Source organism: Podarcis bocagei (assembly GCF_964188305.1).
Source record: "Podarcis bocagei genome assembly, chromosome: 7".
NCBI classification, from domain to species: Eukaryota; Metazoa; Chordata; class Lepidosauria; order Squamata; family Lacertidae; genus Podarcis; species Podarcis bocagei.
In genome coordinates, this window is record NC_138132.1 from 48,437,344 (window position 1) to 48,453,902 (window position 16,559).

At 43.8% G+C, this 16,559-nt stretch overlaps 1 protein-coding gene across 1 annotated transcript; it reads left to right on the forward strand.

Annotated features, from left to right (window-relative positions):
- The first annotated feature begins 3,215 nt into the window (after positions 1–3,215).
- On the forward strand, positions 3,216–16,269 carry CA7 (carbonic anhydrase 7). The gene is made up of 8 exons (XM_081202732.1): positions 3,216–3,272; positions 5,558–5,755; positions 8,475–8,593; positions 8,984–9,079; positions 12,177–12,239; positions 13,161–13,316; positions 13,761–14,098; positions 14,354–16,269. Exons 1-7 carry the CDS (start codon positions 3,233–3,235, stop codon positions 13,881–13,883), a joined length of 795 nt encoding a protein of 264 aa, XP_081058858.1. The 5' UTR covers positions 3,216–3,232; the 3' UTR covers positions 13,884–14,098; positions 14,354–16,269.
- Positions 16,270–16,559: the final 290 nt, after the last annotated feature.

The window sequence follows — 16,559 nt, forward strand, 5'->3', positions numbered from 1 at the left end:
TTTAATGCAGTGGCTGAATTTTTTGTTGCAAATACCTCTCTCCAAGCACACACTTTTTCATATACATGTATTTGTATTCCCCCTCCAACTCTGTATGGCTTTTTGTTTATTACAATGCAATCCTGTATATGTCTATTCACCAGTAAATCCCACTAAATTCAGCTGGATTTACTCCCAGTTAAATGGGCATAGAATTACAGCCTTCCTTTCTTTTTTTAAAAGTGCATTCTCATTCTGCAACATACATTTAAAGTTGCAGTCCTATTCTATTTATCTTCATACTGAATGCAGTGGCACTTATTTTGGAGTCAACAATCACTTAATTTTTATTAAAGAAAAATATAACTGAATAGAAGCTAATCTCTAGATCTTATTTGTCCACCTTTTGAATGGTTTTTACATATGCTTTCAGATATATAACTTAACAACAGAGAATTTGATTGGCCTCCTTTACGTTCGTGCATAACATCAATTGCAGCTACAGTTCTCCTTACAGCTCTTGAGAATGTCAGTAATTCTATTGTAACCTAAGGGGAGATACGCTGTACCAGGATAAGATACTATTTCAGAAATGCGAGTGGGGAGAATTCTTGAGTAGAGAATATTTAGCACAACCAGTGGGTGTTCTGTTCAAGACTCACTAAAACAAATGGAGGCTGGCTGTGTAAGACAACTACCGTTATTGGGAAGTAAAAATATATTCTTTTAAAAGTGGTTCTGGAGCAATTATTTGACAGATTAATAGGGAGCATAATCCAATGAGATACTGTTCTACACAAGCAACATTGAAATGCATGGTATTCCAGCCCCTTGATCATTTTAGTAGCAATTTTCTGCACTTTTTCCAGCTCTACAATGCCCTTTTTGAGATGCAGTGTCCAGGATTGTACACAGTATTCAGATATGGGGTTAATTGAGCTAGTTTGATGGGGCACAGTGCTAGCACTTCTGCCCTTCTTTCCAATGCTCCTTTTACACTGCAGTACCGCAGGTGGCGCTGTGGGTTAAACCCGCGACAGGATGAGCTCCCGTTGCTCGGTCCCTGCTCCTGCCCACCTAGCAGTTTGAAAGCACGTCAAAGTGCAAGTAGATAAATAGGTACCGCTCCGGTGGGAAGGTAAACAGCGTTTCCGTGTGCTGCTCTGGTTCGCCAGAAGTGGCTTAGTCATGCTGGCCACATGACCCGGAAGCTGTACGCTGGCTCCCTCAGCCTATAGAGCGAGATGAGCACCGCAACCCCAGAGTCGGTCACGACTGTACCTAATGGCCAGGGGTCCTTTTTTACCTGTTGTGTGATGCAGCTGTGGCTATACTGCAGAAGATCACTATATCGCCCAGGTTTGTTCATGTGAGCAGCGATGACACGAAAACCGTGGGGAAATTACCATGTAAAACTCCAGTGATTTGCAAAGTTAATGGAATTGTGCACTGATTTTTTTCTGGAAACACAGAAACGAGCACTTAAAGTCTTTTGGAATCCACTTCTAGATTTCCATAAGTAGCTTTTGCATCATGTGAAAGATGACATAAGATGCAAAAATTAAATGGTAAAGGAACTTTTGGAGGATGGAATAAAATGCTGCCTGAATGTAGCCTAGGAATGATTGTACCATATATTTGTACAAAGGCATGATAATACCCTCAGTTTTGTTTCTGATTCCTTTCCTAATGATGAGCTATGGAATTCACTAGATGTAGTGATAACTGCCAACCTGGACAGCTTTAAAATATTAGACAAAACCCATGAAGAATAAGGCTGTCAATGGCTAGTAATGATTATAGATGTAATCTTCCCTGCTGGATTGCACTTCATATCTGCTTCCTCACGTATTTCAGAGGTTCCAGGTTGAATGCTGTTTCTCATTAACTTTTTCGGTTATAGTGACTTATTTTATCATGTGTCACATAAGAGATAACAAATATAGAAGGAACTAACCTTTCACTACCAAGTTAAATTGCCCCTCCAAGGACAGGCCCCAAGTGGGGGACAAGAATCAAGGTTCTCCCTTTTACTGCACAATTGTACATGTAAGCCCCATTGAGTTCTGTGGGCCTTACTCCCAAGTAAATGAGTATAGGACTACAGCCTTCTACTTGCAGGATGCAAATAACTGATGGAGCATTTTCTCTGTTTTTAGCTATGCTGGTGGGCCTAGAAATGTTTCACATGCTTCCAGGCAGAACTGTCAATTTTGGTTTCTTTCAGTTTCTAATTTTTCCATGTTAGTTCATGATTACAGTAGTACCTTGGTTTGCAACTGTTTTGGATTACAACCATGTCAAACCCTCCCTGAAGTGTGTGTCCCTATTTCTGGATTACAACCAATTTTTTTTTTGGAGGCCCCATTGGCGGAAGCGCGCCTTGGGTTACAACCTGTTTTGGTTTACAACCGGACCTCCGGAATGGATTATGGTTGTAAACCAAGGTATCACTGTACTATTATTATTAATAATATAAACAGGGGGCTCTAGGTGGTTCCACCTCCCTAAAAATTTGGGCGGAGGTGGGGGTTCTGGGAAAAAGCATTCTCTTTTGGTGACTGATGATATATCTCTTTACCCTGGCCTTTGCCACCTGAGATGTGTGTTTTCAAGGCCCACTCTATTCCTGTGAATGTAATATGTTTTAACTTTTTTTAAGATGCACTGATGAGATGCACTGAATCTACCTATGTTGCACACAATAGTTGTTGCATCAATAGCCTTTATGGAAGACCAGCAAAATGAAAGGAGCTGTGTGTGTGGCATTATCTATTAACAACAGCAGCAGCAACAACAATATTTATATCCTGTCCTTTCTCCCAAAGGAGCTCAGGGTGGCAAACACACAAGCAATAACAAATTAAAACATATAAAGACAATTTCAATACAGATGCAGATCCAGAAAGATCTCTACTTAAAAGGCTCATTGGGAGAAGAATATCTTCTGTAGGTGCTGAAAAGACAATAGAGAGAGCACCTGTCTAATATTTGCCACGAGTGAATTCAAAAGGGTATGCATGGAATTCCAAATCCCCCATCACAAACCCCAGTCTAACTGGGTATCTCATTTTCTGGGATCATATTTTAAACAGTCCTAGTTGTACACAGTGGACTCAGGAGCAGGAACTGCTGCTGCTGCCTCTTTAAGAGACTGACACTGTCCCACAAGTGAGCTATTATAAAGGCAGGTAAGCTGCAGCAGCTCGGATTAAAAGAGCTGGCAGCAAAGCAGAACGAATCCGCCTACATAATGACCGGTCATAACTGCTGGGGATATGGGCAGAAAGATGGTAGGTTATATGCAGACCCTTCCCCTTCTGCTTTGAATCCATCCCATCCTTTCTCTGCTCTTCTGCTTATTGCACTTATTGCTGTACTCCTTGCAGATGCCGAGTGCATGCCATCTTTCCTAGAAAATAGGCAAAGTGCAAAAGGCGCTTAAGTGGTTAACCAATAAGCAACTGTTCAATTATTGCTCGGAAGAGCCACAAGATTCATTGCCTTTCTGCATGCTGGGGTCAAAGCTTGCCTTTGCAGCATCTTCTTGTAAGTTTATTCTTCATTAGAGAAGTGCAAAGACACCAAGTCTACTGACCTTTGTTCATGACCTGTGCCCCTTTTAAGGGCCTTTCCAGATAACATGCTAGTCAGCAATATGTACCTGCATGCCAATCAAACATTAGTTGGCATGCAAATGGAAAATGGGGTAGCCTTTTCGTGGGAGGAAAACTGGAGAGAAAATGCATGCTCTAGCATTGATCAGGGAAAGTGCACAGCATTAAAGCAAATCTATAGAAAACACAGTGGTACCTCAGGTTAAGTACTTAATTCGTTCTGGAGGTCCATACTTAACCTGAAACTGTTCTTAACCTGAAGCACCACTTTAGCTAATGGGGCCTCCTGCTGCCGCCGTGCTGCCGGAGCATGATTTCTGTTCTCATCCTGAAGCAAAGTTCTTAACCTGAAGCATTATTTCTGGGTTAGCGGAGTCTGTAACCTGAAGCGTATACATACCTGAGGTACCACTGTAAGTTCTCACAAAATGACTGAGTGGAGGCAGGGGAGCATAGAAATTCTGGTGTTTACTATTATTTAAAAGGGCTACTTGGCTACTTCTGTCATCAGATTGTCATCAGGAGGGTGAATGAAGGTAGCCCAAAATGGCATTTTCATGGACCAATGGTGGAACACATTAGAGGTTTGCATGCATAAGATTTCTGGGCAAATGTTTGGCTTCTCATGTGAAAGGTTTTCAAATAACAGGCCTGGGGAAGATGTTTGCCTTGGAGAGCCTCTCCCAGAAAGCATATATGTGCTGAACTAGATGGTCCAGCTACCTCAGTGTGAAACAGCTTCATGTATGTTCATGGTTCAAAAAAACACAACAGTTCACAGAAAAACTGTGGGCGTTAGAGAATGATGCTAGGAAAACACAACACAGCTGCCCATGGAAGGAGCCATATTTCCAAGGCAGAGCAGCACGTAATACTTTGCATATGTAAGATTCCAAGATCCAGTCCCTGGAATCTCTGGGGCACCAGGTGGTAGGGAAGACCTGTGTTTGCCAAGCAACGTAGACAATACATTGGAGATGGAGCAATTGTCCTTCTGCAAGCACTAGCCTCTGCAGCAGGGCAGGCAACGCTAACTTGCCTTGTGTACAGGGTTTAGGCTGACTGGGCTAGCAATGCTTAGCCTGAGACTGAGCCCTGTATAGGAGCTAGAGTTCTCTGCTTTCAGTTAAAGGGCCTCAGCTCCAAGGGAGTGGCAGAGACTCTGGTTCTACGGGAGCTTCTGCAATGGAGTCCTCTGAGTCAGTGTAATGTCCTCAAGTCGTAGAAGCACTGGCCCCACTTGTGTGGAAGTGCTGCTGGGACTGCATGCAATTCCCCATCTCACTCAGAATCCTCAACCTCATCTCTTGAACGGAGCTTGCGTGCTGACACTGGGCTGTTGCCCAAGGGAAGGGGTGAAGAACAGGTGTCTCCCAAACCATGCCCACCGGCTACATAGAAACGGGGATTATGTTTGTGCACATGCCACACAAATGAAAATATTGAGGCTCCATTCCAGATCTTTTACAATAGTCAGGGTTTTTGTGGTAGAATTTTTTTTATTACATTATTCCAGAATACTAGCTGAATATTGGCGATGTCATGCAGCAGCATGCCAAAAAAATCTGGAAAAAATACACAGCAACTATGCCACTAGAAATGGTGTGTTCAGAAAAGTCTTTAGCTGCTGCATTCTGGAATTGTGCTCCAAAAGCAACACCTGCAGGGCTACACTTCCCCACCCTGGTGTAGGCAACACTGAGCAAGATGTACCAATGGTTCTAATGCCCTTTGCCTGCCATATTTCACTAAAGTCAGTAAAATAATGTTCTACTAGTCTGATTAGTTCAGGTTTCTCCATATAAGTCTTACTGAGACAAGCTTTAGTTTGCCTCCTGTAAATGATGGAAGGCAGTACCCCAAATCCTTCTGAGGATAAATAAATAAAAAGCTATCTCATAATGTCTGAAGGTAAGAATGATGTAACAGTCTTTCCCTTTCCCCCTTTTTCCTTCTCAAAGGACCTCCTGAGTGGTACAAGTCCTACCCCATTGCCCAAGGAAATCATCAGTCTCCAATTGATATAATCCCCACACAAGCCATTTATGACCCCTGCCTGAAGCCCCTTAACATTTCGTATGAATCGTGCTCATCTATCGACATCTCCAACAATGGGCATTCAGTCATGGTAGACTTTAAGGATCTTGATGACAAAACAGGTAAGTGGTGCATGTTATGTTCAGTGAGGGGGAGGTGTCAACTAAGTTTAACACATTTAAAGCTGAATCTGTCAAATAGGCACTTTCCGAGATAATATGAGAACTGAAATACAGCCATTGTTCAAAATTCATACTTCTTCAGAAATGCATGTATTTGGGGGAAAGTGTGCACAAAATGAATAAACTAGTGAAAATAACATTGAAAATTATACTAGGATTGCAAAAATGTCTTCAGTAGTCAAAACTGTACACAAAAACGTGCTTCTTAGGAGAGATTTGCATGAAAAGGAGAGGAAGGAACGATGTTTACTTTCCTCTAAGCCCCCTTGGTAGAGAAATGATATTAACATGTAACAAACAATTCCCCCTATTTTCAAAGCGCAGAGGTGAGTGTGGATCATTCAGGGGCCAAAATGGCACCATCCATGCAAAAGGAGGGATGTATCAGTGAGGTTGGAGGAAGTATAAAGTTTGCGGAAGTACCAAACATTATTTAGAAAAAGAAAGCCTGAATGGGAAGGTAAGAGCAAAAACATTCCAATGAGGACACCATACACTTAAAGCCTATTGCTTCCCCCAGAGAATCCCGGGAACAGTGGCTTACCCCTCGCAGAGCTGCAATTCCCAACAACCTTCACAAACCACAGTTCCCAAGATTCTTTGAGGAAGCCATGTATGGTATAGATGTGACCACATGTCTAGTGGCTGCAGAACACAGGCTGGCTATTAGAGAACAAAATGGAAAACCAAGTGGGATGGAGAATGGAACAGAATACCCACACTGCAGCATTTTATTGCAAGCTCCACCTGAAATGATTTCCTTGATTGGTGATTTTCTTTGGAAAAGCAGCACAAGGAGAAAGAGTTAATCCTTCCCTTCCTTTCCACCATCACACCCACAATCAACTCTCTCTATACTTGGGGCAACACTGGAATTAGGGGGGAAAGCCAGATCACTCAGATACGTGGGACAGAGAACTGCTGGGGAAACTTTGCTGGCCCATTGAATTTGTGTCTGTGGGGAGCAGAAGTGCCCCACACTTCTTTCGTCTGTGCCTACACACTGGTATGGTGCTGTTCCAGGTTTTTTCCAGCCAGGAAAGATGCCTTAAAAGCTATAGTTACAGAGCAGCTGAGTCTCCAGTGACAGGTGAGGAACGTCCATGGTGCCATTTATCAAGTACAGTACTGTATTAAGTTGCAGCCTTTGGAATACATAAGACTTAACTTGTGAAGAACAGTAGTAGAATGCCGCTCAGCAAATTCTTCATTTACAGTGGTATTTAGTGACAATGAATGGGGCTGTAATTTATCCATTCTCACTTAAGCTTAAGTAGGGTGCTTCAGTGCTGCAATAATGCATGAGGTCAAATCCGTGTCTGAGTATATGCTTGTGCATTATATGGCAGGGGTGGGCAACCTGTGGTCCTCTTGATGTTGAGCTCCTCTATCTGCCCCAGCCAGCATGGTCAGTGGTCAGGGACATGGACGTAGCTGGGGGGGGCAGGGAGGGGCAGCTGCTTCTCCTAAATCAATAAAAATACATATTAAACTGAAGTTCTGCCCCCTAACAAAAGGCCTGCCACCCCCCAACAAAAATCCTGACTACACCCATGGTCAGGGACGATGGGAGTTGTAGTCCAACAACATCTTGAAGACCTGAGGTTGGGGAAGTCTGGTCTGCGATATATCAAGTTCTTCTAGTGCACACTTTCAGTTTGCACTGGGTTGTCATCACTCAGGCTTGGCTCCAGGTGTGTCCTCTTGGCAGGGTGGGGGTGTCCCCAACACAGACGCATAGCTTGGGGGGTGCAATGGGTGCCACACTGCGGGGGGCAGCACTTACCACAGTGCCTGCAGTGCACCCTCTGCCCTAACATCTTGTAGGAAGCACTGCAGCCCAGTAGCAGAGCACAAGCTTGACATGCAAAGGGTCCCAAATTCAATCCCTAACAGGGAAAGACTCTGGCCTGAAATCCAGGGGAGCATAGACCAGGCATGTCCAAAGTCCGTTTTGTAAAAGAAGCTCAACAACCTCAATCCTAAAAAAAAAGGTCAACAACTTTTGTTGACCCTCATGCATGCTCACTTCATCAAATCTAGCCCTCTTTGAAAAAAGTTTGGGCTCCGCTGGTATAGACAGTACTGATCTAGAGGTTGATATTTAGGAATCTCTCTCTAGCTTTTGGGGTTGAATTTCTTTGTGGATTTATTTAGTTCATTATTTAGTTCAAACAGTAGATGGCACTGTACTTAGCTATATCTGGATGGAGTCTGGCATTTTCTTTTACTGCTCTGTTCTTGTTGAAGAGAGACTGTTTCTCTTCTCTCTTTTTTGTAAGCAGTTTATAAGAACCTTGCAATGTCAAGAATATGCTGCCTAGGTTTGTTTGTTTTCCTCCTCCCTCCCTGTACATTTCCTTTTCCTTTTCGTGCGGTGTCTTTTTAGACTGTAAGCCTGAGGAGCAGGGACTGTGCTTATAAATCTGTAAGCAATTCCGAAAGCCCTTCTGGCAATGTGAATACTATCTGTAAATAAAACAGATACAGTATTGCAAAGACGTCTTCAGTGCTCACTTATCGAAAGGAAACCAAGCCTTCTTTTGTTGCACCTGGGACTTTGTCAGGTTAGAGCTATTGAGGTGGGTGGAGGGATGTATAATATGGTCAGGTTCATGAAAGCTAGTTGCCAGTTTTCTGTCTGTCTTCTTGGTTACAGCGGTCAGTGGAGGGCCACTGGAAGATCCTTACAGGCTGAAACAATTCCATTTTCATTGGGGGGCAAGCCAAGACTCCGGATCAGAGCACACCATCGATGGCAACCCTTTTCCTTGTGAGGCGAGTCATAAATCTTGGATGTCTTTTAAACCCCCCTTTTTAATATACAATATATATTGCACTGGGGCTGCAGAGAAAATCATAGGATGTCAGATTTCTGTGGTCTCCAGAAATCACCCCAGCGATAGAGAAGCAGGGCCAGCATCAGTGCTGATTTCGGGTGAGATCTCTCCCAAAATTGGCACAATTTCACTTGAAATCAGCACTGATGGAGCTGCCACTTCTCCATCAGCAACTGATTTGGCGGAGCATGTAGTGCAGGCAGCGGTGGCCGGTATGACGGCCCTGGTGGCAGCGGGAGTGATGTCAGGGCAGCACTTTCTGTTTTGCCTCAAGTGACGGAACGGGGTGTGCTGCCCCTGAATACTGATGTTTGTCTTGTCTCCCCAGCTCCATTTAGTTCACTGGAATGCCAAGAAATATGTGACCTTTGAAGAGGCAGCGGCAGCTCCAGATGGCTTAGCAGTGATTGGTGTTTTCTTAGAGGTAAGAGCCGCAAAAGTTGTTGCACTTAGAAATATAGAAGTGTAAGGTTGGAAGGGGCTGCATTGATCATCTTGTTCACCCACCTGCAGTGCAGGAATCACAGCTGAAGAATCCCTGACTGATGACCACCCAAAATCTGTTTAAAAACCTCCCCTGAAGGTTTTTATTTCCTTTAGTGTGTGTGTGTGTGTGTGTGTGTGTGTGTTGTTTTTTACTTTTTATTATATGTATGGCACCACCAATGTGCATGACACTGTATAAGAACACAAGGGAGAGTATAGAGCAGCGGTGGCAAACCTATGGCATGCGTGCCAGAGTGGGCACACGGAGCCCTCACTGCTGGCACACGCGCCATTGCCCCTGTTGTTTTTTCCATTTGTGCTTGCACTCCTTCCCTCACTACTGCGTGCATCCACTGCTTAAACCAGCAATTGTATTCCGCGATTGATCTGTTTTTCAATTGGCTGCGGCAGTGGCTGTTTCTGATTGGGTGTAACAGCGTTCGTTATTTGACCCTCGTGATTTTTTCCTGCACTTTTTTAGTGCTGCATGGTAGTTCCCAGCTAGTTGGGGAGTGCACCCGGCGGGAGGGGGGACGAGGGAGGGAGATGGCGAGAACTGTGGCGATTTTTCTGTTCTGTCTCTCCCAAAAAAGCTCAACAACTTTGGGCACTTTGCAATAAATAAGTGGGTTTTGGTTTGCAGTTTGGGCACTCGGTCTCTAAAAGGTTCGCCACCACTGGTATAGAGGGTGGTGAGAATGAGATGCATTCAGCTAAATTGCACAGTTAGAGGCTCTGACTGCGTAAATACTGTACCATACTTTTAATGCACGTTTAAAGTGCATGGCTTCCCTGAAAGAAGCCTGGGAATTATAATTTGCTAAGGAAGCTGACGGTTGTAGGTCTGTAGGAGTAAACTACAATTCCCAGGATTATTTCAGGGAGCTCATGTGGTTCAAATGTATGGTGTGTACACAGCCTAAGTTTCAGCAAGGGATGACGTTTAAGGCAGGGATGTAATGTGGCCCTTGGCTTAATTTCTATACAGTAGCTACAGTATCTGTTCAGAGCTCTGGCAAGTGTGACCTGTCCTTCCCCCAGCAGCCTAGGAAGAAAGGAAGGAAGGAAGTGGCCCCACCCACTGCTGGCAGGCAACGCCAGAGAAGATGCAGTCCCCAGAAGAAAAAAAACGTTGTCCATCCACGATCTACTGTATTATTTGCTCTATAAGACTCACTTTTTCCCTCCTAAAAAGTAAGGGGAAATGTGTGTGCGTCTTATGGAGCAAATGCAGGCTGCGCAGCTATCCCAGAAGCCAGAATAGCAAGAGGGATCGCTGCTTTAGCTGCGCAGCTATCCCTCTTGCTGTTCTGGCTTCTGGGATTCAGAATTTTTTGTTGTTGTTTTCCTCCTCCAAAAACTAGGTGCATCTTGTGGTCTGGTGTGTCTTATAGAGCAAAAAATATGGCACCGTACTTTTCGCACCATAACACTCAGTCCCCCCCCCCCAAAGGTAAAGGGAAATGTGTCTGCGCGTTATGGAGCGAATGCAGGCAGGAGGAGCCACTCTTGCTGGCTGTTCAGCAGCCTCTCTTCCTCCGCTTGGCTTGCTGAGAAGCCGGCAACAGCTGAGCAAGAGCTGAGTGTCGGGAGACAGCCTCTCTTCCTCCTGTCTGCCTGCTCTATGGCTTTTTGGCGAGGTGGGAGAAGGTAGGCAGCTCAGAAGCCGGCAAGAGCTGCATGCAGCGTGTAAAAGCCAAGGTGGGGAAAGGGAGACAGCCTCTCTTTCTCCTGTCTGCCTGCTCTATGGCTTTTTGGCGAGGTGGGCGCTCGGAAGCCGGCAAGAGCTGCGCACAGCGTGTAAAAGCCAAGGTGGGGAAAGGGAGACAGCCTCTCTTTCTCAGTGTCTGCCTGCTCTATGGCTCTCCCTTACACAAATGTAAGCGGCTCTTACTCTGCTTTCTTTACAATGAGCTGGAAGGAGGGACAAAGAGGGCATCCCCTTCCGTCCCTCCCCCAGCACCTCACCGGTAAATTCAAACAAAGCAGCTTACAAGGCTCGTGTCCCTGAGTCTCCTCCTCCTCTTTTTGCTCCGGTTCGAGGCAAGGCAGCTGCACAAATGTGAGTTCCCCCTCTCTCTTCCTTCCCTCCCTCCCTCCCTCCCTCCCTCCCTCTTCCAACTTCAAAAAATATTGGGGGGACAGCCAGGTAAGCCCCACTCACATACCACAATGGGGGGTGGGGGATGACTCCCTCAAATATTTAATGGGGGGGGTGAAGGCACCTAGGCCCATAGGAGTTGGCTGCTTTGCCTAGGACAAGTGTGAGCTCCCCCCCTCCTCTTCCTTCATCACTGTATTGGAGATACCATACATTACTGACAGTTCCTTCATTCACGTGGTTACAAAGCATGGATCCACATGGATCCTCAGGATTTTTGCACTGGGTCACCCCAAATTCACCATCAGATCACATAGCATGTCCATGGCTACAGCTTGCACCAAAAAAATCACGCACCCACTGTTGCCTGGGGCCGCAGTGGTGCAAAAACGTGGTTACAAAGCACGGATCCACATAGATCCTCAGGATTTTTGCATTGGGCTACCCCAAACTCACCGTCAGATCACATGTCTGTGGCCACAGCATGAACCACAAAAGTCATACATCCACTGTTTCGTTTAGAATTTTTTTTTCTTGTTTTCCTCCTGTAAAAACTATGTGCGTGTTATGGTTGGGAGCGTGTTATAGAGTGAAAAATACGGTAAGTCTAGAGGTTGTACCACAGAAAAAAGAGGCTCTGAGGAAGGATTTGAGGGAAGGAAGAGAGGGGTCAGGTGTTTTGGAGGGCAGGAAGGACAGAAAAGGAGAAAGAGTAGAGTTGTCCAAGATATTGAGATATTGATATTGAGGAACCTCAAAAGACTCTTCCCTTTTTCTGGTAGCATTTTCCAGGCACTTGTTTCAGTGTTTGAGGGGGAAGTAAAATGCTGAAAAACAAATTGGTGATAGAGATTGGCAGCTCCTGGTTTGTTGAAACGCTTACTTTTTTGCAAAACCCACATTCTTAGGCATCTCTCTCGTTTTAAACTCTTAGATTGGAGAAGAACATGCCAGTATGAACAGATTGACAGATGCCTTGTACATGGTCAAATTTAAAGTAAGTTTAAAATACAAATGCAAAGTTCGTTTTGTGTCATGGAAGACTGTTCAGAAACTCCAATTGATCTAGAATGTGGCAGCCATGATGCCGGAGGGATTGGGTTGGTGGGGCACACAGGAGAGATCCTTCTCAGTGGCTGCTCCCAGACTTTGGAACTCCCTTCCTAAGGAGGCCAGTTTGGTTCCCTCCTCACCGTCCTTCTGCCAGCAGGTGAAGTCTCTTTTATTCTAACAGGCTTTCGTGAACTGACTGTTTTTAGGGAAAGGCCTTTTAATAGCGCTGTACTGCTTTTACTATCTGTATTTTAATAGATTTGTTTTAATTCTATTATTGTTTAATTGCTTTTAGACCATTATATTTTGTTTTTAGCATTTTGTATTTTATCTATGTGGTTACAATTTGTGTAAGCCACCTTGAGTCCCAGTCTGTGGAAAGGCAGGATATCATTATCATCATCCCATTACACCTACCCCATACCCATTGTATTGGTAACCAAATCATTTCTGTGCTCAGGGTACTTCAGACTGTCACTGTTTTGGGGTTGGATTCAACCATACACCAACAAATTCAGCTTGTGCAACAAATCTGATTCCCCCCAAAATAAATCTTGATCAACACTGATGTAATTAAATGACCGCTGAAATTAATATGATGCAATGCTTCCCATAAATATCTCCCCACCTGGAATTTTGTAAAGTCCTAGTCTTACATGTTAACCACTACACCATGATGACACGTCATGTCTTTTTTTCAGTTCCCTTCCCCTTTTCATCTAAATCCAATATTTGATCAGCTACTGGACAAGAGCAATAGCTTTGCTTTGCTTTTGCAGCGTCCAGAATGTTTTGTAAAAACAATTTAGTTTGTATCTTTAACTCCTACTTTTAATTTTCTAATCCATGCCCATGCTTTTCTCAGGGAACCAAAGCCCAGTTCAAGTCCTTTGACCCAAGCAGCCTCCTTCCCTCTTGTCTCGATTACTGGACATATCCTGGATCCTTGACAACACCTCCTCTTAATGAGAGCGTGACCTGGATAGTGCTAAAGGAGACCATCAAAATATCCGATAAACAGGTAAATCATGGGTAGCAGAGGGTGAGGGGCTGTCCTTTTTTGCACAAAAGTGCCCATGTTGTCTGCTCTTAAAATCCTGGACACCACACACACAAAAATGCTATTTTATTTAGGAGCATATGGGGGGGGGACCCAAGAAGGGGGAGAAGCAGCCTTGAAGTTTCCCATTAGTCATTAGCACCTGGACAGCAGACTGTCATGTCACCTGGTCACAGTCTCCCTCTACAGTGAGAGAGATTGCATTTCTGTGTTAATTTATTTATTTCTATATTTGCAGCTATCAATTAGGATATGCAAATATCATGCAAATCTGTGTCCTCTTTGGACCACTTTTTGGGCAACATGTAAATTGCCATCCTAAATCCATTTGCGTTTTCCTTTCTTCATGAGCTCTGGCATGACCGATTTTCTTAAACAATAATATCAGATCCCCTGAATTTACAGATGGAGAAATTCCGTACCCTCCTCTTCACCACAGAAGAAGATGAAAGAATCCAGATGGTGAATAACTTCCGTCCCGCTCAGCCTCTTAAGGGAAGAGTGGTTCGTGCTTCATTCAAGGCTTAAGGAGGTGTGCGTGCATGTAGGAGAAATAACAACTGAACCTCAAAACATCCAAAGGGCTTCAATATTGGCAAACAAAAGAAAATGGATAATAGACCTGCAGCTTAGAAAACCATCTCAGTGGAACTCTTGAACATTCAAAGTTATTATTTTTCAAAATAATACCTGGGACAGTCCTTATTTTGCAGTTAGGTCTCTTGGAGCAAACTCCTCAATCTGTCATTATCTTAGAATCATAGAATCATAGAATCATAGAATCATAGAGTTGGAAGAGACCACAAGGGCCATCGAGTCCAACCCCCTGCCAAGCAGGAAACACCATCAGAGCACTCCTGACATATGGTTGTCAAGCCTCTGCTTAAAGACCTCCAAAGTAGGAGACTCCACCACACTCCTTGGCAGCAAATTCCACTGTCGAACAGCTCTTACTGTCAGGAAGTTCTGTGTTAATTTATTTATTTCTATATTTGCAGCTATCAATCTTCCAATGAGAAAAATGGTGGGGGTGTTGTGTAAGGTGTCTGGGAACCTTTCCCCCCGAAGGGTGGGATATAAACCCTTAAATTAATACAGTGGTACCTCGGGTTAAGTACTTAAGTCGTTCTGGAGGTCCATTCTTAACCTGAAACTGTTATTAACCTGAAGCACCATTTTAGCTAATGGGGCCTCCTGCTGCCACCACGCCGCTGGAGCCCGATTTCTGTTCTTATCCTGAAGCAAAGTTCTTAACCTGAAGCACTATTTCTGGGTGAGCAGAGTCTGTAACCTGAAGCTTATGTAACCTGAAGAATATGTAACCCGAGGTACAACTGTAATTAGGCTTTGGAAGACAGGGGGTGGGCATGGTCCTTATTGTAAGAATCATCTTATTGCATCTGTTTGATGGACACAACTACAAAATAAGTTTCTAGCCTTCAAAGCAGCAGAGAACAGTGTATTGAGGCCACAGCTGAGGGCTCAGAAAGCAAAAGGTGCTTTTGGCATTTACAGAATGGGGTTCTGCTCCCTATAAAGCTACTTAAAGCAGTCCACTTAAACTTTTGCAAACACTAGATTCTGGGAGAAGCCAAAGTATTGCAACTGGAAGAAACTGTTCAGATAAAGCATAAAAATCTGACTGTTCTGATAAGGGGCAACAGATGAGTTACTCGCTGAATTTAGGTGACTAGGTGTTTCAGATCATTGTAATTCTACTGAACATTCTGTTTTTTTCATAGTATAAGTAAAGGGCCTGGCTGGAACAAAATGTTGCATTGCGGAGCTCTCCTGTTCACTGCACCTGTCAGCCAGCCAGCCAGCCATGCCCTCCTTCACAACGCTCCATTCCACTTCCCCTCCCACCCAGTTTTCTGGTCCATTCCACTTCCAACAGTAAGTCAGCATTCTGTGCTCGCTCAGCATGCTCAATCCTCATTGGGATTTCTTTGTGTTTTCCTCCACCCAACAAGCAGCAACACCTATGGCTAGGGATGGAGTGTACATTTAAAGCTGAATCTATAAAATTTGCACTTTCCTAAACAATATGCAAACTGAAGCACAGCTATCCTTTGAAATTCACACTTTTCCAGATGTTGTGATGCAGTTCTCCAACCAATAAAAATGCATTTATTAGAGGAACGTGTGAATGAATATGATGGTATCAGTGAAAATAACATACAAAAATGTATTCTATTAGGGAAATTTCTTGACAAAATGTATATGCTGGTCAAAACTGCATATAAAAAGTGTGTGTTTTTAGGAGACATTCACACTAAGATGCTGATGAATTTTAAGGAGGATTCTTTTTAAAATTGCAAATGACTGCAAAAGGTGGATAACTGAATTTAAGATTGGAAAAATGAGAAGCTTAAAGAACCAAAACTGACAGATCCTTCCATCCCTCCTTAAAGCCTCAACATCAGAAATAGAAGGAATGATGAATGCAGGCAGATTCAGATGTGGAAGAAGGGACTCGCCAATGAGCAACTGAACAGGCATAGCAGACACTGCACTGGCACAAAGTTGTGCCACACTAGGACAAAAGGATTAATGTCTCCTGGTCAGTTGACTGTCATAGTCCAAAGATAAAGTAGCAGGAAAACTTGGGAAATTGCAATGAAAAGTCTTGCAGTTTTTCTGATTAGAATTAACAAGACACCAGGGGCAATAGTTTTTTATAATCATAGACGTTTAATAGTTGTGCTCTTAGGTATTCTTATAGCAGTGAGGCCTATAAAAAGCAAAAGGAAGTTTTGCTTGACTGAAACTATGGGTTGCTTTGTTGCTCTTGACTGAACTCCATTGCCCTTCATGGTACATATATTTTTGTTCCAGTCGATCCTCTTCAAAGTTGTACCTGATGTATTATAAATCTGACTTTGCACAATAAAATAAAAAAAGTTCAACCTAATTGTAATCTACCCTCACTCATTTTCCTGCTGATCTATAATGTTGATGCTGTGATATAATTCCGAAGCTGCCATCTCTTCATCAGAATAAATGAGAAATAAGGGAGGGATTCAGGTATATACCATAAATTTAGGTTTGTGCAATTAGAATCATAGAATCATAGAGTTGGAAGAGACCACAAGGGCCATCGAGTCCAACCCCCTGCCAAGCAGGAAACACCATCAGAGCACTCCTGACATATGGTTGTCAAGCCTCTGCTTAAAGACCTCCAAAGAAGGAGACTCCACCACA

Coding starts and splice junctions, on each gene's coding strand:
- CA7 (XM_081202732.1), top strand. CDS start 3,233: ATGACCGGTCATAACTGCTGGGGATATGGGCAGAAAGATG. Junction 5,756..8,474: donor GGATCTTGATGACAAAACAG/GTAAGTGGTGCA, acceptor TCTTGGTTACAG/CGGTCAGTGGAGGGCCACTG. Junction 13,317..13,760: donor TCAAAATATCCGATAAACAG/GTAAATCATGGG, acceptor CTGAATTTACAG/ATGGAGAAATTCCGTACCCT.